General features: G+C 41.6%; 1 protein-coding gene across 4 annotated transcripts in view; it reads right to left on the bottom strand.

Moving 5' to 3' along the window:
* The window catches only part of LOC101355883 (V-set and transmembrane domain-containing protein 1), a 26,943-nt gene extending 8,840 nt beyond the window's left edge, over positions 1 to 18,103 (bottom strand). The window contains exons 1-4 of one of the 4 annotated variants that reach the window (XM_023736325.1): positions 17,680 to 18,103; positions 14,972 to 15,007; positions 11,687 to 11,968; positions 9,174 to 9,212 (exon numbers count right to left, since the gene is read on the bottom strand). In XM_023736325.1, the coding sequence (XP_023592093.1) occupies positions 9,174 to 9,212; positions 11,687 to 11,968; positions 14,972 to 15,007; positions 17,680 to 17,713 (391 nt within the window). In that variant the 5' untranslated portion in view covers positions 17,714 to 18,103. The remainder of the gene's footprint in view (positions 1 to 9,173; positions 9,213 to 11,686; positions 11,969 to 14,971; positions 15,008 to 17,679) is intronic. The other 3 variants (XM_023736323.1, XM_023736322.1, XM_023736324.1) reach the window with 3 other exon arrangements.
* Between the last annotated feature and the right edge of the window lie 2,122 nt (positions 18,104 to 20,225).

Genomic DNA, 20,225 nt, shown 5'->3' on the forward strand with positions numbered 1-20,225 from the left:
TCTTTCAGTTAGCAGCCAAGCTCTTAACTGACTGTAATAGTAGACCAGAAATAACCTAGTGAATAGTGAGGAAAATCAACTCTCAGGTCTTGTAGCCAAATGGAAGGAGGTAAAAAGTGCCACTGAGAATTTGAAACCACAAGCCAAACCTCTCAAGAGCGTGGAGCCCACATTTAAAGAACCTGGAGTGAAAAACAAAATGAGACTACATGGGCATACCAGCCCAGGGGCAAGGACAGGAAGACAGGAGGGGACAGGAAAGCTGGTAATGGGGAACCCAAGGTTGAGAAAGGGAGAGTGTTGACATGTCCTCGGGTTGGCAACCAATGTTACAAAACAAAATGTGTATTAACTGTTTAATGAGAAACTAGTTTCCTCCGTAAACCTTCATCTAAAGTACAATTAAAATAAGTAGCCAATAAACACGTTGAGAAGAAAAATAAATAAAGTACAATTTAAAAAAAAAAAAGAACCTGGAGTGAAAAAAAGAAGCCCTGGTAGAGCAATGGTTAAGCGTTTGGCTGCTAACTGAAAGACTGGTGGTTCAAATCCATACAGCAGCTCCACAGGGGAAAACCCCTGGTGATCTGCTCCCGTAAACATCACAGCCTAGAAAACCCTGTGGGGTTCTACTCTGTCGCGTGGGATCACTATGAGTCAGAATCCGCTTACCGGCACATAAGAAGAGTGAAAAGCGCTTTTGAGTATAAGAAAGAGCTTTTTATTATTATTTTCTAAAATCCTTTTTGGTGAAAATATACCCAGCAAAACACGCACCAATTCAACAATTTCTACAAGTACAATTCAGTGACATTGTGTAACTATTCTTGCTATCCTTTTCCAAATCATTCCTCTACCATTGACATAAACTCACTGCCTCCTACATTTCTCACCTGATCTTTCAACTTGCTATTGTCAATTTGATCCCATATAGATAATTCTTTAAACGAGCACAATGCCTAAGGCAGACATTCTTTAATAATTCTGCTAAACTATTTTTTGTTTTAAAGATGGCTTCAGGGATAGTTTAGGTTTAAGATTTAAGGTCTAAAAACAGGAAAGAGTTTTTGAAAATGAAAAATATTCATCCAAGGCAAAGAGTAACAAAATGAATTTTCTTAAAAATAGAATTATTAATTTAGAAAAACATCTTTTAGGAATTGTATAAAAATGTAGAGTAAGTATTTGTAGTTATAAAAACAAAGTTAAAAGATTTAAAGAATAAAACAATATGTGTACTAACTGTTTAATGAGAAACTATTTGTTCTGTAAACCTTCATCTAAAGTACAATTAAAAAAAAGAAAAAAGAAACTACAGTGACCCAAAAAAAAAAAAAAAGATTTAGAGAATATATTAATATCCATAACATGGGGATTCCAGAGGAGATAATGGTGCACATAGAAGAGAGAAGTAATAAAAGAAATAATAGATAAAAACTGGTTTAAAGAAAGATTTAAACTTTTATATAAAAAGTCAAATGATGAGCAATAATTCTAAAATAAGAAACACCCTGACATACTTTTTGTAAAATATACCAAGAATAATGGAAAAAATTATTGAAATTTAGATATAAAAATAACTATAACCGAGGAAATATATGTTATCTCTTTAAATCATCATAAACAACTGCATAAAGCCAAGCTTTTCATTTCTTCAGCAAAGAGAATATTGAGGCTCGGAGAGGGGAAGTCATTTTACCCAAAGTCATATACATGAGAACTGAGATTTAGAAACCAGGAGGATCTGACTTCTAAAGCCTATTATTTGAACCAACAGTCCTTCAGATGAGAATGAATGACAGGAATTGAGTCCCTGCCCAAAACTGCTCACTTAATTTCTGAACATCTTTGAAATTAATCAAATTTTCATCTGATGTCATTACTTCCTTTTGAAGAAGAATTGCTCAGTTCTTCACCTCCTCCTAGAAAATAAGTTACATTGTAATGGTTAGAGGGACACAATATGTATATCTAAAGGAACGTTTCTGTCTTACTGGTAGATCCATGTAGTAGCAAGGCAATTTTTTTTTTCCTAGGTGGCTGCAGTGGTATCTAGGGAGTCCCTGCGTGGTGCAACAGATTAAAGTTCTTGGCTGCTAACGGAGGTGTTGGAGGTTCTAGTCCACCCAGAGGTGTCTCATAAGAAAGGCCTGGCGATCTGCTTCTGTCAAGATTACAGCCAAGAAAAACCTATGGAGCAGCTCTATTCTATAACACATGGGGTTGCCATGAGTTAGAATCGACTCAATGACAACAGGTTTGGTTTCTTTTGATTTAGAGTGAATGGGGGCAGCTGAAAGCATTCAGGGATGATCCCTAAAGAGGACAATGCTAGTCCAGGATAGAGAAGAATGACTAAAACTAGAAAACATCATTCTCAAGAGATAAAATCCCCACCAATAAAATGAACTCGTTATTTAGCAATATTTACATGCAAGACTACATCATAATATTTCTAATTCTTACAACAACCATGTTCTTTTTTCATGTCATCAGGTTGATTCCGACTCATAGCGACCTATATGACAGAGTAGAACTGAGCCATAGGGTTTCCTAGGCTACAGTCTTTACAAGAGCAGATCACCAGGTCTTTTCTCCTGCAGAACTGCTCGATAGGTTTGAACTACCAACCTTTAAGTTAGCAACTGAGCTCTTAACTGTTGCACCACTAGGGCTCCTTAAACAGCCTTACAAGGTAAGTATCTTTATTCCCATCTCATTGGCCAAGCACATACATACATGTGAGTCCTGGGATTACCGTACAGAATTGTATCCAAAGCTCAGTGTTTTACATCAGAGCAAGCAAAATACAGTTGAGGCTGATCAGCAGATTACGTTTCCCCCAGTCCTTTGTTTTCTTCATACCTCAGACTAAAGAAACACACATTGTGAAACTCGGAGGAGTAGGAAGCCGAGAGAGAAGTGGTTGAAGACAAAAGGCTTGATAACCATAGAAACACCTCACCAAGACCCTCCTTGTCTTTGTTAGTGAGCTTCAGGTCTTAGAACTTTTCCTGGCTACATGAAGTTCTGTGGTCACATTGCAGAACCACATCTGAAGCACTTTGCAGTATCTTGCCCTCTGCACCAACAAAGGGTCTCCAACTAGGACCCCTTCCCCACTTGGTCTTATCACTATCTATATATCTACATTTCCATATATCTACCTATCCACCACCCATCTGTCAGTTCAGTTTGTCATACTGTGGTGGCTTATGTGTTGCTGTGATGCTGGAAAGCATGCCACCAGTATTTCAAATGCGAACAGCGTCACCCATAGTGGACAAGTTTCAGTGGAGCTTCCAGATTAAGATAGACTAGGAAGAAAGTTCTGGTGATCTACTTCCAAAAATCAGCCAATGAAAATACTATGGCTCATAACAGAATATTTTCTAGTATAGTGCTGAAAGATGAGCCCCCTAAGCTAGAAACCAAAATCCCGTTACCATCGAGTTGATTCTGACTCATCGTGACCTTCAATAGGACAAGGTAGAACTGCCCCATAGGACTTCCAAGGCTGTAATCTTTACTGAGGCCGACTGTCACATCCTTCTCCCATGGAGCAGCTGGTGGGTTCGAACCACCAACTTTTCGGTTATCAGCCAAACGCTTAACCACTGCACCACCAGGACTCCTTCCCTAGGCTGGAAGGCACTCAAAATACACTGTGGCTGCAACAATGGACTTGCGTGTACCAAGGATTGTGAAGATGGTGCAGGACCAGTTAATGTTTTGTTGTTGTATGTGGGGTCACCATGAGTTGGCGTGACTCAATGGCATCTAACGCCAACATTATCTCTCTCTCTCTCTCTCTATCTAATCTATATCTGGAATCTCTCTCTCTCTCCCTCTCTCTCTCTCTATGAAATGAAACAATTTCTTAATTGAGCAGCTGGCAGTAGCAAAGGAGTGGAGGATTTGTAATAAGACATACCCAAGTTCTAGTACTGGATCTCCCACTTACAGACTTCATAATAGGTTACTGTGGTTAAATAAGAGGAGGCAGGAGGGAGATAATAATACCTAACTCAAAGTTAGATAATGATGGAAAATACTTACTTTAAAGCACTCAGCCCAGAATCTGACTCATTTTGTAGGATAATGAGATTGTAGTTATAATGACTATTTTCTCACCCAATATACCACCCACACCCAGCTCCCTCTGTAACAGATGCTGTCAATGCTCCACCCATATTCCCCATGTAAAAATGGTGGAGGCAGAGGCGTCTGACCTCCTCTAACTTCACAAGTGGGGAGGAAAATCATTATCAGCATCAACAAGGCTGATTTCTATGAGGGGGAGGTCAGACATGCCTCCAACCTTCAGCCTTTTTACCAATTCTGATAGCAACTGTCTCTCCTACTGCACTCTCTACTTCTCTACTGGGTTGGATAATTGGTTGCAATGGCCACACAGAACTCACAGACCATACACACAGTTATGGGGCCTATTAGGGAAGAACAGGTTACAATTCAGGATCAGAAATGACTCAGGATACGGTTTCTTTGATCAGGGCAGCATCTTCTCAGGCATGACCGCAGGCATGCTTCTCTCTGGCTCTCAGCCTCTCAGCCCTTCAGCATAGCATCTGCCCTGCTCAGGCAAGTGTTACAAAGCTCTTTTAGCTCTGTTGAGAAGTGCTCAGAGGCACCTTACTCCACCAGTAAGTCTTGGCCAGAAGGCACTCAGTTCTCTCATTCCATGGGCCTGGAAACTCACCCTACCATCTCCTTCTGGTCTCCTGCTGGTCTCCTGGTCCTGCTGCCTCTGCTGCCGCCATTTCTCTGTCACTGCTTCACGCCATCTCTGGCCATCTCCAGTGTTACAGCTCTTTCTCTGTCTCCTGGATCTAGGAGTTTCTCAGTGCAGGGATCCCGAGTCCAAAGGATGTGCTCTGCTCCCTGTTTTTCTTCTTTGGTAATAGTGGGTCCCCCTCTTCTGCATCTGGGATTGCTCATTTTAAGCCCAGTGGGATGGCAAAACTGACCAATCCCCTTGTTAGGGTTCCATCCACCTTATTTGCATGGTGCCATCTCCACAAGGATGTCATGTACCCTATTCGCATTAGCAGCAAACTGTCCAATCCCCTTGGTGGGCCACAAGCACCTCATTTGCATAGTCCCACCCAATCATTGGGCAGAAGGTACAAGACCCTGGTGAGAAAAGCCATATAAAAGCAATCCATCTCACCACACCCCCAGATTTTTTTTTTTAACCATTGTTAGGCATTTTAGATCATGGGTGTTTTCACTTTCCAAAAAGAACGCTTGCATCTCTTTGTTGGAGAACTGCCTGAGGGAATCCAAAGTGTCTTTGAATTTAAGTATTCCAGGGCCATCCCTTTACCAATGACTGCTGTTTGTGTGAGAATGAATATCTTGACTTCCTTGCCTCCATGAGAATCCCTGGGTGGTGCCCTCAGCTGCTAACTAAAAGGTTGGAGGTACGAGTTCACCCAGAGGCACCTCAGAAGAAAAGCCTGGCAATCTATTTCTGAAAAATCAGCCTTGAAAACCATGTGGACCTCCTTTGCCATGAAACCAGAAGAACTGGATGGTGCCCAGCACACAGCTACCATTACTGAACATTTTGATCAAAGAGTCTATAGAAGAATTTTGATCAAAAGGGGGAAAGTGCAGAACAGAGTTTCCAATTTTCATGGATTCCATATTTTCTGAAGTATAGAGGCTGGATGAACCCCTGAAACTATTGCCCTGAGATAATCTTCAAATCTTAAACCAAAAATGTCCCCTGAAGTCTTCTTAAAACCAAAAAATAATTTAGCTTAACTAGTAAAAATGTCTGCCTTGAGCGTTATGCTCTTTTAAGAACTATCTGTATGAGTTGACAATAGCAGCTCGAAAGATTAGACGGGGGGTGGGGCAGTGAGTTTATGTTAATGAGGGAGGAACAACTCAGGGAAGGAAGGTGAGAATGGTTGCACAACTTAAAGAATGTAATCAATGTCACTGAATTGTACATGTAGAAACTGTTGAGTTGGTGTGTGTTTTGCAGTATATATTCTCAACAGCAACAACACAATAAATAATAATAATAATAAAACCCTATGTAACACAGTTCTACTCTGACACACATGGGGTCCCCATGAGTCAGAATTGACTCAGCAGGCAACTGGATTTGCCTCCCTGAGCTGTGGCCTTCGCAGTTTCCAGAATTGAGGAAATCTGAGGGACTTTCATATCCCACTCTTGTTAGGTCTATTTCTATTCCTATACCTGCCTCCCCAACCCCCTAAAATGTCATTTTCACACTAATCCTTATCTAAGAGTTTGCATCTGCTGAAACCAAATGCAAGAAACCAAATCAAAAGGGACAATTCCATCAGTGCAGCCCCATGGATGTATGAAAGCAGGGCAGGCATGGGTATTCCTGGATTATCAAGGCCCCTAATAAAAGCAGAGAAGCAGCAAACCTTGCCTTGTCCTTTCAATTCTCTCTCCTTACAGCCCACAGTTCCCTTTGCACAGCCATTCTCTAAAAAGGAGAAGTTAATTTTTGCTACAGAGGGCCCCATAACTAACTGAACTGGGCTCACTCTGTGATGTCCACATACCCTGGATAAATTTCACATCATTTTTACAAATTGCCAAAACAAACTACAAAATATCTAAAATCTTGGTCTGAGGGCACAGGTATCAGAAAGGAAAGTTGGTCTTGAGTCAAAGCTAGGCGACAGAATTCACAATCAGTCTGCATAGCAATTGAATATAGGTTCCCTTCTGGCAGCTTTGAAGCATACAAATACAGGCTGGGGACATCATACCTGTGCTTAAAGATATTTTACTATGTTTCAAATTGTGATGGAATAAATTAGAACTCAAAAAGTAGGTTTTAAGAAATTGTACATACCCCCACCAAACCAAAAACAAAACCCATTGCCGCCGAGTCATTCTGACCGTATAAGACAGAGTAGAATTGCCCCATAGGGTTTCCAAGGCTGTAATCTTTACGGAAGCAGACTGCCACATCTTCCTCCCGTGGAGCTGCTGGTGGTTCAAACTGCCAACCTTTTGGTTAGCAGCCAAGCATTTAACCACTGTGCCACTAGCAGCCAAGCACTTAACACACCCACTAGTATGGCTATAATAAAAAAAAAAATTGGGAAATAACAAGTGTTGGAGAGGATGTAGAGATATTGGACCCACACACATTGCCGGTGGAAATGTAAAATGGTGAAGCTATTTTGGAAACCAGTTTGGTGGTTCTTTAAACCATTAACATAGAATTACCATGTGACACAGCGATTCAACTCCTAGGTATATACCCAAAAGAATTGAAAACGTATGTTCACACAAAAACCTGTACGTTAATACTCAAAGCAGCATTCTTCAAAACAGCCAAAAAGTGAAAACAACCAAACTGAAGGAAGATTATGAGTTGCTGAAAGAAAAGATGAGTAAGCGTTTATTCATCTATTCATCAGCTGATGAATGGATAAACCAAACGTGGAATATTCATACAATGGAATATTATTTATCCTTGAAAAGGAATGGGGTACTGATACATGCTACAACATGGATGAACCTTGGAAACGCTACACCAAGTGAAAGGTTTCAGACACAAAAGGCCCCATATTGTATGGTTCCATTTCTATGAAATGTCCAAAATAGGTCAACCCAGAGAAATAGAAAGTAGATCAATGTCTGTGTAGGCCCTGAGTTGGGGGAGGTGAGGGAGAAAAGGGAATGATTGCTCATAAAACCAAACCCCTTGCTGTCTAGTGGATTCCGACTCATAGCGACCCTGTAGGACAGAGCAGAACTGCCCCATTGGGTTTCCAAGGAGTGGCTGGTGGATTTGAACTGCCAACCTTTTGGTTAGCAGCCTGAGCCTGAGCTCTTAACCACTGTGCCACCAGGGCTCCATGATTGCTAATAGATATGGAATTTCATTTTAGGGTGATGAGAATGTCTTGGAATTAGATGGTAGTAATACTTGCACAGTCTTGAGAATATGCTAAATGCCACTGAATTGTACACTTTAAAGACTGAATTTATGGTATGTGAATTATATCTCAATAAAAAAAGAAAGAGGCTTCTCTTCCTTTTCGCCCTCATACCTCTCTACATCTCTAGCCTGATTTCTTATATTCCTTGCTCCTCTACTCTATCAGATTTCAGATCTTTCCAAGAAAAAATTCCTGGCATGAATTGCGTTCATAGAGCTGAAGCAGCAGTTATTTCCTAAGCCTGCTAATAATGAATAAAAATGTTTTCCAAGACGAATAATTATCTTGCAAAACCACTTTGGAAGAGTATACCAGCATAGATTCAAACAACAACTCTTTTCCTGTTATAATTTTGGCTCTTTAAAGTAGATTACAGGAAGATTATGAGTTGCTGAAAGAAAGGATGAGTAAGCATCTAGATGCCAATGTATATCAGCCAATTGGCCAAATCTGGATGCGCTCCTATTTCAGCCTGTAACTGCCATATTGTCTAATTTTTATGAGAATTTCCGAGGACAGAATTTCAGTCAATTCTTCATGGAAGAGCCACATCAAAGAAAAAGAATTTAAATATTCATCTATTTTTTTTGAGAACTTCAAAGGTTTAGCACACCCCTGATCATACATAAGAGTTTCTGGGTGGTGAAAACAGTTAAGCCCTGGGCTACTAACCCAAAGATTGGCGATTTGAACTCACCCAGAGGTGCTCAGAAGAAAGGCCTGGCAATCTACTTCCCAAAGGTCTCAGCCATGAAAACCCTACGGAGCGCAGTTCTGCTCAACACATGGGGTCGCCAGGGGTCCGAATTGACTCTGTGGCAACTGGTTTGTTTTTGTTTTGTTCTGATCATACATACTCCCAAAGTACCTGGACTCCATGGGTCCCAGCCCCCCTCCCCAAACCAGTCGCACAAACTCACCTACACTCTTCACAAAACTCCACCAGAATTTTTCATTATGTAAAATGGTAGATGATGTACTCTGTGCTATTTTTTTCAGAATCAAATTTACTTACCAGCTTTTTCAGAGCCTGGAAGTGCCTGAGAGGTTATCTCCCTGACAAGGCAATGGTTTCCTTCCAAATATCATTAAGATTCTGCTTGTGCACATTAAGCAAAGGGGAGCCCCCTGGCCCACGAGGTACTCCATGCTGTGTGTAAATAAATCTAATTGGCAAAAACACGTCCTTGCTAAGTATCTTACCTATTTTTAGTGGCGGAGCTCCGTATCCGGCATACGGATCTAGGAAACAGGATGCAAGAAGAGGAGTCACAACGATTCTAACAACGACATAAGCTGCTAAATTTTTATAATTTGTTTTGCAGCAATAGATTACTAATACAATGCCTTTCACAGTTATTCTCCATCGATGATGAGCTTTTTCATAATTTAATATCTTGTTCTTGCTTTTTTCTGTCTTCTAAATGAGAATGTAAGCTTCTCATGATCAGAGACCTGGTCTATCTCAGTCACCACTCTATGCCCTGGATGTAGCTAAGTATCTGGATTTGTAGGAGGAATGGACAGTTATCTTGTGCCAGATGCTTTTAATTCATTTTCTTCTGCAAAAGGAGCATTCATAATCCCATTTTTCGATAGCTAAGGAGTAGAACAATAAGGTGAGTTGCAAAGTGGCATAAGTCTGTATATGGAAGGCCGACCTGAAAAATGAATCTCTGACAACTGGCACCATAGCTTGTCTTCTGAAATAATGGTGCAGAGACAAGCAACATAAAACGGCGAAAGACAGATGCTGCATGGAGATTGTCAAGGAAATGAGGAATGCCAGGAAGAATGCTAGAAAACCTGAGACAAGTCATTTTCCCCTAGAGCAGTTGGAGAGAGCATTCTCCTAGAGTTGGTGCCCTGGATTCAGACTTCTAGCCTCCTCAACTGTGAGAAAATAAATTTCTGTTCTTTAAAACAACCCACTTGTGGTATTTCTGTTGCAGCAGCGCTGAGAAAGTAAGACGGGGGTAAATTACTTAGCATAGAGACTGGAACATAGAAAGTGCTGGATAAGTGTTGAATGTTAGTATTATCATTCCATACCCTCATCTTGCACCCCAGATTTCTGGGTTGTTGCTGGGGAAGGAGCCCAAGTATGGGATATTCCACTGATAATATACACAGCTGTAGTTGCCGCTGTCATGGCTTGTCACAGTCCAGAGCATGAAATTAGTTTGGTTTTTTTCCTACTTTCTCACGTGTAATGGCTCTGGGTGCCCTGATTTCAGCAGAGCAATAGCCATACATTCAGTTCCATTGTATGGAATCTGACATTGAAGTGTCACACGAAGACCTGGGATCGTCTCAGGGTCCATGATGATGGAGACGGAAGGTCTCAGGGGTGATGTTATAGAGGACAAGGCAATGGAGGTCCAGGAAAGGGCCAGGGCATCTCCTTCCCCACTGCACCTGGAGACTCACTCATCCATCTCTCCCATATTCATACCTTTGAAACTCACTCCAAATCTCCATGGGAGACTTGTCCCCACACTCTGCCTCTATTTCCCCAATTCCCTACACTGAAGCTGTTGCATCCGCCATTTTGTTTCCTAGTGATAATGTTGACTTTTACCTGAATCCTGTGATACTGGAAAACAGTGATGGTTAAAGAAATCCCCTCACCCTTCGTGTTCATGAAAATGGCTTACTCCACCCTTCCCATATGACTTAGATGAGACTCACGGATGCCTCCCTGTTTACCTAGGACAAGGCCAGACACAGACCCTCCAAATTCCCATTCCTTGCCTCATAGATGAATAACTGAATTGCTTGTCCCCATTAATCAATCAGAAAAAGAGTGTTGTTAACCAAATTTTGGTTAAGTTTCTCTCCTTTCTCCAAATCTCTGAAACTTTGGCCCACCCTCAGCCTGAACCAACATACTAATAAACCAGTTGCCATTGAGTTGATTCTCACTCATGGTGACACCACGTGTGTCAGAGTAGAACTGTGTTTCATGGCATTTTCAATGGCTAATATTTCGGAAGTAGATCACCAAGCCTTTCTTTTGAGGTACCTCTGGGTGGACTCAAACCAGTAACCGTTTGGTTAATAGTTGAGTTCTTTAACCATTTGCACCACCCAAGAACTCTGAGCCAACACACTACCCCTCTTTAAGGGTCCCTCCAGGAGAATGCAAACAGTTAATGGGCTCTGCTGCTAACTAAAAGGTTGACATTCAGATCCACTCGGTACCACCTCAGAAGAAAGTCTGGAGATCTACTTCTGGAAAATCAGATGTTGCAAACCTTATGGAGCACAGTTCTACTCTGACATATGTAGGGTCGCCATGAGTAGGAATTGACTCCATGGCAACTACTTTGGCATTTTGTTCTTTTTTCTGGAGAGAATAGGTTACCTTAGTGTAAAACATTCTGATTTACTATTCAGTCATGTCACTCTTTCATCCTACTTTCCCACACCTGGGTTTTTTCTAGCCTTGTTTACTTACAGTCTCTATAACAGAAAATGCTTTTACCCTAACTCCTTGAGACACTTGTTGATCTTATGGTCAGAGTGTTCTCTCTATTACAATGCTCCCCCCCACCCCATTGTAATAGTTCCTTTCCCCCTTTCTTTCTGAACAAAGCCTTTCTTCATCAAAGTCAGATTTGTTTTTTATTCAACACTAGATTCCTTCTTCCCCCAGCCAGGTACCATCACAGGGAAGGGAAGGGAATACACGTGTAAAAGAGCTTCCCTCTCACCTGTGACCACGAGATGTAGACATTCACTCTCTGACCATCCTTGGAAGGCCGTTGTCTTGTAGGTGCAAAAGTAAGTCCCAGAATCCTTAGGCTTCAGGTCAATAAGGAGGAGTTCAGCATTGTTTCCCGCTGAGCTCAGCTGTTGCTTGGGCCCAGTGTCATTCAACTTCCCCAGCCTAAAGGTAGTATTCTGGAACGGAGACCTGCACTTCAGAGTCACGTTGCTTTTGCTTTCAACTACTGGGCTGGGCCAGGCCATGAAGACGGGCTTGGGAAGTCTTTCTGGAAAGAACTCAGAGTTAATGTCCATCCACATATGAACAGATAAACAAAATGTGGAGCATACTGTTAAAAAAATATTCTGATAAGGTTAATTTTACAGACTTGATTTGGTTTTGAAAATATCCGTGGATGGAAGCATATCTCCCAGCAAAACCTAAGAGGTACCTCCCTGAACAAAAGCAAGCTGAGAGTTTTTATTGAAAGCAAAGGGCAGAGAGAGAGACCAAGAAAAGGAAAAAGGGAACAACGTAAAACACTCTTCATATTTTTTTTTTGTAGTTTAGTTTATTTTTCTATTGTTGTTGAGAATATACACAGCAAAACATTCACCAATTCAACAGTTTCTACGTGTATAATTCAGTGACATTGGTTACTTTCTTTGAGTTGTGCAACCATTCTCACCTTCCTTCTCTGAGTTGTTCCTTCCCCACTAACATGAACTCACTGCCCCCTAAGTTTCCTATCTAATCTTTTGAGTTGCTGTTGTCAGTTTGATCCCATACAGGTAGATCTCAAAAAAACACAATGCCCAAGGGAAACATTCTCTACTAGTTAAACTAAACTATTGTTTGTTTTCAAGAAGACTTAAGGGGATATTTTGTTGTTGTTGTTGTATTTAAGTGAAAGTTTACAATTCAAGTTAGTCTCTCATACAAAAATTTATACATACATTGTTATGTGACCCTACAGCACACTCCTCCTTTCCACCCCTGATTTCCCATGTCCATTCAATCAGCTCCTGACCCTCTCTGCTTTCTCATCTCATGTCTGGACAGGAGCTGCCTGTTTAGTCTCATGTATCTACTGGAGCTAAGAAGCACACTCTTCACAAGTATCATTTTATGTCCCATAGTCCAGTCTAATCTTTTTCTGAAGAGTTGGCCTCAGGAATTGTTCTAGTTCTGGGTTGTCAGAGGGTCCAGGGGCTTTCCAGGGTTCCTCCATTCTCAGTCAGACCATTAAGTCTGGTCTTTTGACTAGAATTTGAGTTCTACACCCCACCTTTCTCCTGCTCCATCAGGGACTCTCTGTTGTGTTCCCTGTCAGGGTAGTCATTGGTGGTAGCCGGGCACCATCTAGTTCTTCTGGTCTCAGGATGATGCAGTCTCTGGTTTATGTGGCCCTTTCTGTCTCTTGGGCTAATACTTTCCTTGTGTCTTTGGTGTTCTTCATTCTTCCTTACTGCAGGTGAGTTGGGACCAATTGATGTATCTTAGATGGCCACTCACTAGCTTTTAAAATCCCAGACACCACTCACCAAAGTAGGATGCAGAACATTTTCTTAATAAACTTTGTTATGCCAATTGACCCAGATGTCCCCTGAAATCATGGTCCCTAGACTCCCACCCCTGCTACTCTGTCCCTCATTCAGGGGATATTTTTGGTTTAAAGTTTCAAATTATCTCAGGGCTGTAGTTTCAGGGGTTCATCCAGCTTCCAGAAAATAAGGAGTCCATGAGAATTTGAAATTCTGGTCTGCATTTTCCCCCTTTTGATCAAGATTCTTCTATAAAATCTTTGATCAAAATGTTCAGTAATGGTAGCTGGGCACCATCCAGTTCCTCTGGTCTCACAGCAAAGGAAGCAGTTGTTCATGGAGGCAATTAGCCACACATTCCATTTCCTCCTCCTATTCCTGACTCTCCTTCTTCCTCTGTTGATTTAATATATCATCAGGTTATGCAGAGAAAAAATGTGCAGAAGCCTAAACATTTAAACTTATCAATTCAACAAAGTCTGTTTAATGTCTGAATTAACGCTTCTGAGCAAACAGACAAATCAAAACATGTATGCCATCAGAAATGTTTTGTGCATACCAATGAATCCAGAGGAGATAAGAATTTCAAACAGGGGACTTTCCTAGATGGAAGCATCTAAGCCTCTTTAACTCTTTCTAAGAACCTTTTTTAACTCCAGCAATTCTGGAGAATACAATACAAATTCAACAATATACACAATGGAATATTACTCAGCCATAAAGAGAAATGAGGTCCTGATAGGTGCTATGACATGGATGGACCTTGAAAACGTTATGTTCAGTGAGATAAGTCCGTCACAAAAGGACAAATATTGTATGATCTTACTTATTCAAAATAACAAGAACAGCCAAATATTCAGAAAACAAAGTTTATTAGTGGTTACCAGGGATGGGAGGGAAGAGAAACGGGGAGTCATTGTTTAGGAAGCAGTGAGTTTCTGTTGATGGTGTTGGAAAATTTGGTGATGGTTGCACATGACTCATGTAATTGATACCATTAAATCGTACACCTGAAAAATGTTGAAGTGGCAAATGTTGTGTTATACATATTTTTATACTAAATTCTACTTTCTCATCCCTTTCTTTCATACGTTTGACATCTCCATCCCTCTCTGAAAGATTTCGCTGGTCAATTCTGCTTCCTCTTTTCTTCATCCTTTACTGTGCCTTATCATCTGCTTCCTGGAGGACCCAACGGACACACCTGGACTTCAAGTGTGAGCCACACACTGTAGGTACTTCAGGTACTCCATGTTACTTTTATGTCCCTGCTGGTATCTTGTTCTGTAGTCAATGACAAACCATTTCTCTCCCCTGAGAATTCATAAAAGAGCCCTTGTGGCACAGTGGTTAAGCACTAGGCTGCTAATGGAAAGGTCAGCAGTTCAAACCCACCAGCCGCTCTGCAGGGGAAAGATGTGGCAGTTTGCTTCTGTAAAGATTACAGAAACCCTATGGGGAAGTTCTAATTTGTCCTCTAGGTTCACTGTAAATCAGAATCGACTCAACAGCAATGAGTTTGGTTTTGGTTTTGGGCTGAGTCTTCATAAGGAATAATCTTACAAATGAAAGTGATCCTTGGGATGATTGGGGTGAACATTCTAGAATTGTGGGTTAGAGCTAATTTGACTCTTCATCTTGATGACCATAAAGACCTTTCAAGAATCCAGAGGGTTAAATAAAGGGGAAAGGTCATAAAACTTAGGATGTGGGAAATAATTGAGTTTAAATGGGAGAAAACTCACCATTCATTTTCTCATCTTCAAAACCCAGACACAGCCCTGTAAGAGAAACCTCAATGAGAGACTAATCACGTGCTTGTCTTGGAAGTACAACTAAAGCAGACAAAGCATGACTAGTTTGTTAAAGAAATGTCATATTCTTTGCAGTTATTTCCCCAGATTTACCTTTTACTTTTGTCCCCTTGTTTCTTATTTGGAAGTTGTTAGGTTTATATAGAAAATTCCCACCATCTTTTCTAATTTATTGTATTGTTTTCATGATTAGGTTTTCTTTCACCATCTAGAAATTGTTCAACATTTGCCTATACTTCTTTCTCATATTTGTTGTGATTTTAGCTTTTACCCTTACCGCTTAAATAATGCAAAGTTAAGTTTACTGTGGACTGTGAGGGGAGAGTTTTGTCATTCAAACAAAGAGAATTGATTCTTCCTGACCTGATATTTAAGAAGCCCTGGTGGCACAGTGGTTAAGAGCTTGGCTACTAACCAAATGGCCAGCAGTTTGAATCCACCAGCTGCTCCTTGGAAACTATATAGGGCAGTTCTACTCTGTCCTATGGGGTCGCTATGAGTTGGAATCGACTTGATGGCAGTGGGTTTTTGGTTTGGGTGGCGCAGCGGGTAAGCACTTGGATGCTAACTGAAAGGTCGGTGGTTCGAACCCATCAGCTGATCCACAGTAGAAAGATGTGGCAGGCTGCTTCCGTAAATATTACAGCCTAGGAAACTATGGGGCAGTTCCACTCTCTCCTATAGGATGGCTGTGAGTTGGAATCAACTCGACAGCAACGGGTTGGTTTTTTGGTTTTTGACCAGGTACTGCAAAGAATTCAATCCTGCTGTTTGTGGGAGTATGAATACCCTGGCTCCCTTGCCTCCCAGGGACTCCTTGAGTGGTACAAGTGATTAACACACTCAGCTGCTAACCTAAAGGTTGGAGGTTCGAGTCCACCCAGAGGTGCCCCAGAAGAAAGACCTGGAGATCTACTTCCAAAACATCAGCCACTGAAAATCCTACAAAGCGCAGTTCTACTCTGACACACATGGGGTCGCCACGAGTGGGAGTCCACATGATGGCAAATTTTTTTGTTTTAAGGAAACTAATACACAGGGTTAAAGTCAAGGTCTTGATTGCCCATCTTACTCTGCCCTTTAGTAGGAGGTTTGGTGTATTGTGGCTGACAGCTGTCTCTCCACACGAATGTGTTTGGGGGAGGAACATTACCCCAAAGGGAAGGGCTGTAACCAGAAGAAGGAAGGAACTGGGGCAAAGAAAAATTACTGACATCTGATAACACCCTAATTGCACCAAGCAGGAACTGAGAAGCTTAGTGGAGAGGATCTGCTGGATCAAAGTCTAGGGCTACTATGTGACCAACTCAAGATTAGAATCCAGTCTTCCTTTTTACAGTCTGGTATGTTTGATTAAAAACCAAAAAAAAAAAAAAAACACCCATCATTGTCAAGTTGATTCCAACTCATAGCAACCGTATAGGACAGAGCAGAACTGCTCCATAGGGTTTCCAAAGCTATAAATCTTTCCAGAAGCAGAGAGTCACATCTTTCTCCCTCGGAGGGTCTGGTGGGTTCAAACCACTGACCTTTCAGTTAGCAGCCCAGCACTTAACCACCGTACCACAGCAGCTCCTTATGTTTGATTACACTATGTTCAAGTTGAGGGTGGTTAAAATCTGTCTACAAACGTGACTGGCCAGGAAATTCCCCTCATATCCATCAACCTCAGAGACAGCACTTCTTTATATGCTTCATACCCAAACTCAGAGCTTCATGTCCTGTACATCTTTAAATCCTGCCCTCCTAATATTCTAATCATTGGAGAAGGACATCATGCTTGGTAAAGTAGAGGGTCAGTGAAAAAGAGGGAGACCCTCAATGAAATGGATTGATACAGTGGCTGCAACAATGGGCTCAAACATAGCTATGATTGTTAAGAATGTAGCAGGATCAGATAACCTTTTCGTTCTGTTATATATAGGGTCACTATGAGTCAGAGCCGACTTGAAAGCACCTAACAGTAACAAGAATATTTCGATGGAATATTTATGGCAAGACTGTGGTATTTGGAGGATACAGACTTGGAGATCCCATCGCAGTAGCACGTCTCAACTGCCTAAACCGTGTGTCATGGCAGATCTTTGAATCTCTGATTTTTTTGGTCTCTGATGTGTGAGTCACAGAATTTATGCACGTGAAGCTCACAGACTCTGACACATACTGTTGTTGTTAGCTGCTGTCGAGTCGGCCCCTGGCTAATGGTGACCCCATGCACAATGGAACTAAACGCTGCCTTGCCCTGAGTCATCCCCGTGATTGGTTGTGAATCAGACTGTTGTGATCCCTAGGGTTTTCATGGGCTGATTTTCAGAAATAGATTGCCAGGCCTTTCTTCCTATCCCTCTTAGTCTGGAAGCTCCACTGAAACCTGTTGAGCATCATAGCAACACAAAAGCCTCCACCGATAGATAGATAGATGGTGGCTGTGCATGAGGGGCATTGGCCAGGAATGGAACCTAGGTCTCCCACAAGAAAGGTGAGAATTCTCCCACTGAACCACCACTGTCCCCATGCTCTGACACATAGTACATAACTAATACATGGAAGCCATCATTTCTGTACTTGCCATGTTGCCCACTTAATGCATGCATTTCCTCACCAATACAAACCCATTTGTCCTAGTCCTGGCGACTCACCAAGGCAAAGCAGGGATAGGAATTCTGTGAGCATTGTATCCCTTATGAATCAAAATCCTGTCTTCAGCTTTGTGGATCAAAGGAAGAAGCAGGGCTGGGGCAATCGTGGCTCTCTTCCTGCCCAATTTGTCTCCAGGATGTGTGGGTAGAAGTTTAGCTCCAACCTCTTGGATCTCTGCACTGCCTGGTGCACAGTTTCCTCCTCACAACTGACTCAGGAAACAAGAAGTCATCAATGACGACATCTTCCCCCAGCACGCGAACCTCAGTGTGTGTGACTCCACCTACCCTGACTTCTGTCCTGCCTTATCTGAAGTCCTGCCCAAGACATCGTTTGAAAAACAATTTTTATTTTGAAATAGTCGGTGTTGTTAGTTGCTATCAAGTCTACTACTCCAACTCATGGTGACCCCCTGTGTGCAGAGTGGAGCTGTGCTCCATAGGATTTGCAAGGCTGTGACCTTTTGGAAGCAGATGGCCAGGCCTTTCTTCTGAGGCATTTCTGGGTGGGTTTAAACCACCAAACTTTCAGCTAGCAATCGAGTGTTTGACGATTTGTGCTACCCAGGGACTCACAAGAAGTTGTAAAAACAGTATGGAGAGATCCTGTGTACCCATCCCCCAGCTTCCCCCAGTGAGAACATCTTACCTAACTATAGTGCATTACCGAAACCAGGAAATTAACACTGGCACAATGCCATGAACTAGACCACAGGTCTTACTCAGATTTTACCAGTTTCTGCACGCATTCTTTTCTTTTGGTATGTCTATGTGTGCATTTCCCTCGGTGGCACAAACAGTTAAGCACTCAGCTAATAACTGAAAGAGTAGCTGTTAGAATTCATCCAGGCAGCACCTCGAAGGAAAGGCCTGGCGATCTACCTCCAAAAGATCACAGCTGTTGAAAACTCTATTGACAGAGAAACTCAAAAAAGGAGGGAGAGAACAGTTGTACAACTTGAAGACCGTAATCAGGGTCATTGAATTGTACGTATAGAAACTGTTGAAGCTGGTGTATGTTTTGCTGTCTGTATTCTCAACAATAACAACAATAAAAGAAAATAAATTATTAAAAAAAAAAAACCCATACAGCACAGTTCTACTCTGACACACATGGAGTCTCCATGAGTCAGGATCTACTTGAAGGCCACTAACAACATCAAGAAAACAAAGATATACACACACACATGCATATATATTGTTGTTAGTTGCTGTTGAGCCGGTCCTCACTCATGGCGACCTTATGTATAAACAGAACAAACTGTTGCCCAGTCTTGCACCATCTTCATGATTGTTGGTATGTTTGAGTCCATTGTGATGGCTATTATATCAATCCATCTCATGGAGGGTTTCCCCCATTTTCATTGACCCTCCACTCTACCAACCATGATGTCTTTTTCTAGCAATTAGTCTTTCCTAATCATATGTCCAAAATAAGCCAAAGTCTCACTATCCTCACTTCTAAGGAGCATTCCAGTTGTATTTCTTTTAAGACTAATTTGTTTGTTCCTTTGGCAGTCCACGGTGTATACAGATATAGAGATAGAGATACATAGATACTTCCTTTCTTCCTCCCACCAGGTTGACTCCACCCAAATACCACATCACAATGACCACATTCATTTTTATTTTTATTTTATTTTTACTGCACTTTAGATGAAGGTTTACAGAACAAACAGTTTCTCATTAAACAGTCAGTACACAGATTGTTTTATGACATTGGTTAACAACCCCACGACATGTCAACACTCTCCCTTCTCAAACTTGGAGGACTTTTTTAATTTTTTTGATGAAAAGATACATAGACAAAGATACAGCATTTCAAAAATTTCTACATGTACAATTCAGTGACCTTGATTACATTCTTCCAGTTGTGCTGCTATTCTTACTATCCTTTTCCAAATTATTCCATCACCATTATCTTCAACTCACTGTCTCCTGGGCTTCCCATCAAACCTTTTGAGTTGCTGTTGTCAATTTGATCTCAAATAGATAATTCTTTCTTTTTTTTGTACTTTAGATGAAGGTTTACACAACAAATCGTTTCTCATTGAACAGTTAGTACTCATATTGCCCTATGACAATGATTAACAACCCCATGACATGTCAACACTGTCCCTTCTCAACCTTGGGTTCCCTATCACCAGCTTTCCTGTTCCCTCCTGCCTTCTAGTCCTTGTGCCTGCACTGCTGTGCCTCATTAGTCTTGTTTTATATTATGGGGCCGTCCAATCCCCGGCTGAATGTGAACCTTGGGAGTGACTTCTCCGATGAGCTAAAAAGGTGTCCGGAGACCATATTCTCAGGGTTTCTCCAGTCTCTGTCAGACCAGTAAATCTGGTGATTTTTGTGAGTTAGAATTTTGTTCTACATCCTTCTCCAGCTCTGTCCAGGACCCTCTGTTGTCATCCCGGTCAGAGCAGTCAGTGGTGGTAGCCGAGCACCATCTAGCTGTACTGGACTCATTCTGGTGGAGGCCTTGGTAGCTGTGGTCCATTAGTCCTTTGGACTAATCTTTTCCTTGTATCCTGTTCTCTTCATTCTCC

This window comes from Trichechus manatus, unplaced genomic scaffold, assembly GCF_000243295.1.
Source record: "Trichechus manatus latirostris isolate Lorelei unplaced genomic scaffold, TriManLat1.0 scaffold00087, whole genome shotgun sequence".
Classification (NCBI taxonomy): domain Eukaryota; kingdom Metazoa; phylum Chordata; class Mammalia; order Sirenia; family Trichechidae; genus Trichechus; species Trichechus manatus.